This window comes from Monoraphidium neglectum (genome assembly GCF_000611645.1).
Source record: "Monoraphidium neglectum strain SAG 48.87 unplaced genomic scaffold scaffold02378, whole genome shotgun sequence".
Classification (NCBI taxonomy): domain Eukaryota; kingdom Viridiplantae; phylum Chlorophyta; class Chlorophyceae; order Sphaeropleales; family Selenastraceae; genus Monoraphidium; species Monoraphidium neglectum.
Window position 1 is genome coordinate 6,111 of NW_014011250.1, and position 2,908 is coordinate 9,018.

The following is a 2,908-nucleotide window of genomic DNA, read 5'->3' on the forward strand; positions in this document are numbered from 1 at the left end:
AGCTGCCCTCTGCGCTTCGGCTGGCTCTGCAGCGGCCGTCTCGGAGATGCCTGCACCATGCTCTGTGGCCCCGCTGAGGCTGAGACACACAGACCCGTGCATGTGGGGGGCAGCTGCGTCCGCCTCGGGCGGTGCCTGCTCTGTCGCCGCCCTGGCTGGCGCCAACGCACAAGGTGGGTGTGCGGGCGCAGACGGCGGGTTTTCCGCCAGGAACACAGGGGAGGATGCCGCGCGCGACCCGCCCTGCTGACTGCTGGGTGAAAGTGCCAGTGGCGGCGCTGCGCTGGTCGGAGGGCCGCCCTCGCCTGCAGAGCCATGTGAGGTCAGACGCGCAGCATACGGCGTCCCAGGCCGGCTGCCCGGCGCCGCTGCGCACTTGCCCTCCGCCCTTGGCGCCCCGCCTGTCGCCGCTGCCCCCGCCGTTTTGCCTGGTGCGCCATGCACGGCAAGCGCCGGCGTGACGGCCGCTGCGGTGATTGCCCCGGCGTCCACTGAAATAACAGCGGCCAGCACAGGCTCAGCAGCCGACGCCGTGGTTGCTCGGCCGTCCACGGGGGACGCAGGGGCCCTTCCATGGCTGATGCTGCAGGCTGGACCTTCCGCCGCCAGCTGGCGGCCCTGCGGCAGAGCCCGCGGCGCCGATGTGAAATGGGGTGCTGCGGTCGCTGCGTCAATGGTGCCAGCCGCAACTGGCAGGCCTGTGCCTCGCAGATTGTTTGGAGTTACAATCTGCATTTCAAGCGCCTGTGCCTCCTCTTCCTGCTGCTCCTGCTGCTCCTGCTGCTCCTGCTGCTTCTGCTGCTCCTGCTGCTCCTGCTGCTCCTGCTGCTCCTGCTGCTCCTGCTGCTCCTGCTGCTCCTGCCGCCTGTTGTGCTGCAGGTCCTCCTGCTGCTGCTGTTGCTGCGGCTCTGGCTGCCGCAGCTGCTGTCGCTGGTCGAGCAGGAGCTGCTGCTGCTGCTGCTGCTGCTGCTGCTGCTGCTGCTGCTGCTGCTGCTGCTCTGACACAGCAATCGCATCGCATTCCACCGGAGACGGCTGCATCACGGGTGGCGCCGCACTCAGCAGGCGCCGTGACCGCAGCCGCCAATAAGGTGCACCGGGCGCGGCGACAACGCCGCGGAGCCACCTGCGGCCTGCCGTTGACAGCCCACTGCCTGGAATCTGCAGGACCGCCGTGAGCAGCAGCAGCATGAGGCTGCTCAGGCGTGCCACCAGTTGCCGCAACACGGCGGCCGCGCTGACGAGGGCCAGCAGCCCTCGGTTGCCGCGCGCCTGCACGGCCCAGCGGCTGGGCTCTGCTCCGCCGCTGGGTGCCTGCGCGGCTGGTGCGGCCGCAGCGCCCTGCACGGCACCATCGGTGGCCGGCATCACATGTTCGTACGGGGCAGGGACAGGGGCATCAGCTGGGAGTGAGCGTTGGAGAAATGGAGAGCGCTGCAGGCCGCCCACGTAGGCAGTCGGAGCACTCCGCCCTTTGAGGCAGGGGAACCAAGCGTGCCTTCCTGCTCTGCTGCCGCCGCCGCCCCTGATGCCCCTGCATCAGCTCCTGCTGGCACGCTTCTGGAGCTTTCGTCAGTAATCGTCGTCGGCGCCACACCGCTTGCGGCTGTTGGCCACCGCGAGGCTGCGATGGCAGGCTGCCACGATGGTTGTGAAACCCACAGCTGTGCCTGCTGCGCATCCGTCGCCTGCGCCTGCAATTGCTGCTGCTGCTGCTGCTGCTCCGGCGGTGGCGGCAGCGGCGACTGCAAGCCCTCGGGCAGCGGCTGCGCTGCTGCGGCATCAGCTGCTGCCGCCCGGGCAAGTGTCACCACTGTGTGGCTCATCATGCGCAGCAGCATGGGGGCCGTATCCACAGAGGTGAGACCTACGGGCGCCGCGTCGAGCGGAACTCCGGCGCGCGCGCCGCCAATGTCGCCGCGGCCCCTGTGTGGCGCCAGCTGCAGGTGCTGGCCTCGTGTGCCTGTGCGCCGCGGCAGATGGGCGCCGTGCTGGGCTCCCTGGCCGACGCCTGCCGCTGCGTGTCGACTTGAGGCATCCAGGCCATGGCTTGCGCTGGCGCCGCCGCTGTTGGCGAGACAGGTGCCCCCCTCCACAGCTGCTGGCAGCGCCTGCTGCGGGGGCCGCGCCGCCGCATCCCCCCTGCCTGGGTCTGCGCCGCCGCTGCGCCTGATGCTGGAAGCAGGGCTATCAGACATTCTGGGCTCTGCTGCCGGTGCACTTGGCTGAGCACTCCCTGAGCACCAGCCGGCTTGGATGGTGGGGGAGCCACACCATGCCTGAAACGCCCTGCGCAGCCGGCCCCTGGCCAGACTAGCGCGCGCGGCTGCCCCCGCTGCGGCATGCTGGTGTACACAGGCCCGCCAAGCATTGAAGCACGCTCGGCGCAGCGAGCGAGCGTGCGCTGCTGCAAGCCGGGTTTCTGCGGCGCTCAGGCGCCTGGTGCATGCTGTATGAGCAATCCACCCAGCAAAGCAGCGTCTCAGCGTCCGCAGCGCAAACCCACGTGCGATGCGAGCCACCTCGAGGCGCAGCCGCTGCCGTCCCCGCACCGCCGCCCTCCAAGCAATAACTGCTGCACGCGCCTGCTTTCCATTGCGCCTCTGCTGCCATCCCGCCCTGCGCGCTGCATGCAATCTGAGCTGGCAGCACAGCGCGCGCCAGGCACTGAGCGATGCAAAGAGGAGGCGGCGCCGGCGAACACGTGCAAGCCAATCTGCCTTGGCAAGCAGCTCCGCCGCGCTGGCCTCAGCCTGCGCCCGCCAGTGTGCCAGGAACAGCATGCCATTACTATGCGCCCGGCATCGTCGCATCATCTCGGCGTGCTCGCGCCAGCTGCGCCAGCGGCGCCCTCTCTCACGCCATGCCTGGAAGAAGCAGCCCAGGAGCCGCCGTTGTTGCTGCTGCT

General features: G+C 69.6%; 1 protein-coding gene across 1 annotated transcript; it reads left to right on the top strand.

The window, feature by feature from the left end:
- Window positions 1-224: 224 nt before the first annotated feature.
- Window positions 225-1,002, top strand: MNEG_10588 (hypothetical protein; the record flags this gene model as incomplete). The annotated part of the gene is made up of 2 exons (XM_014040941.1): window positions 225-317; window positions 880-1,002. The coding sequence occupies 2 exons, from the start codon at window positions 225-227 to the stop codon at window positions 1,000-1,002; spliced, it is 216 nt and encodes a 71-aa protein (XP_013896395.1).
- Window positions 1,003-2,908: the final 1,906 nt, after the last annotated feature.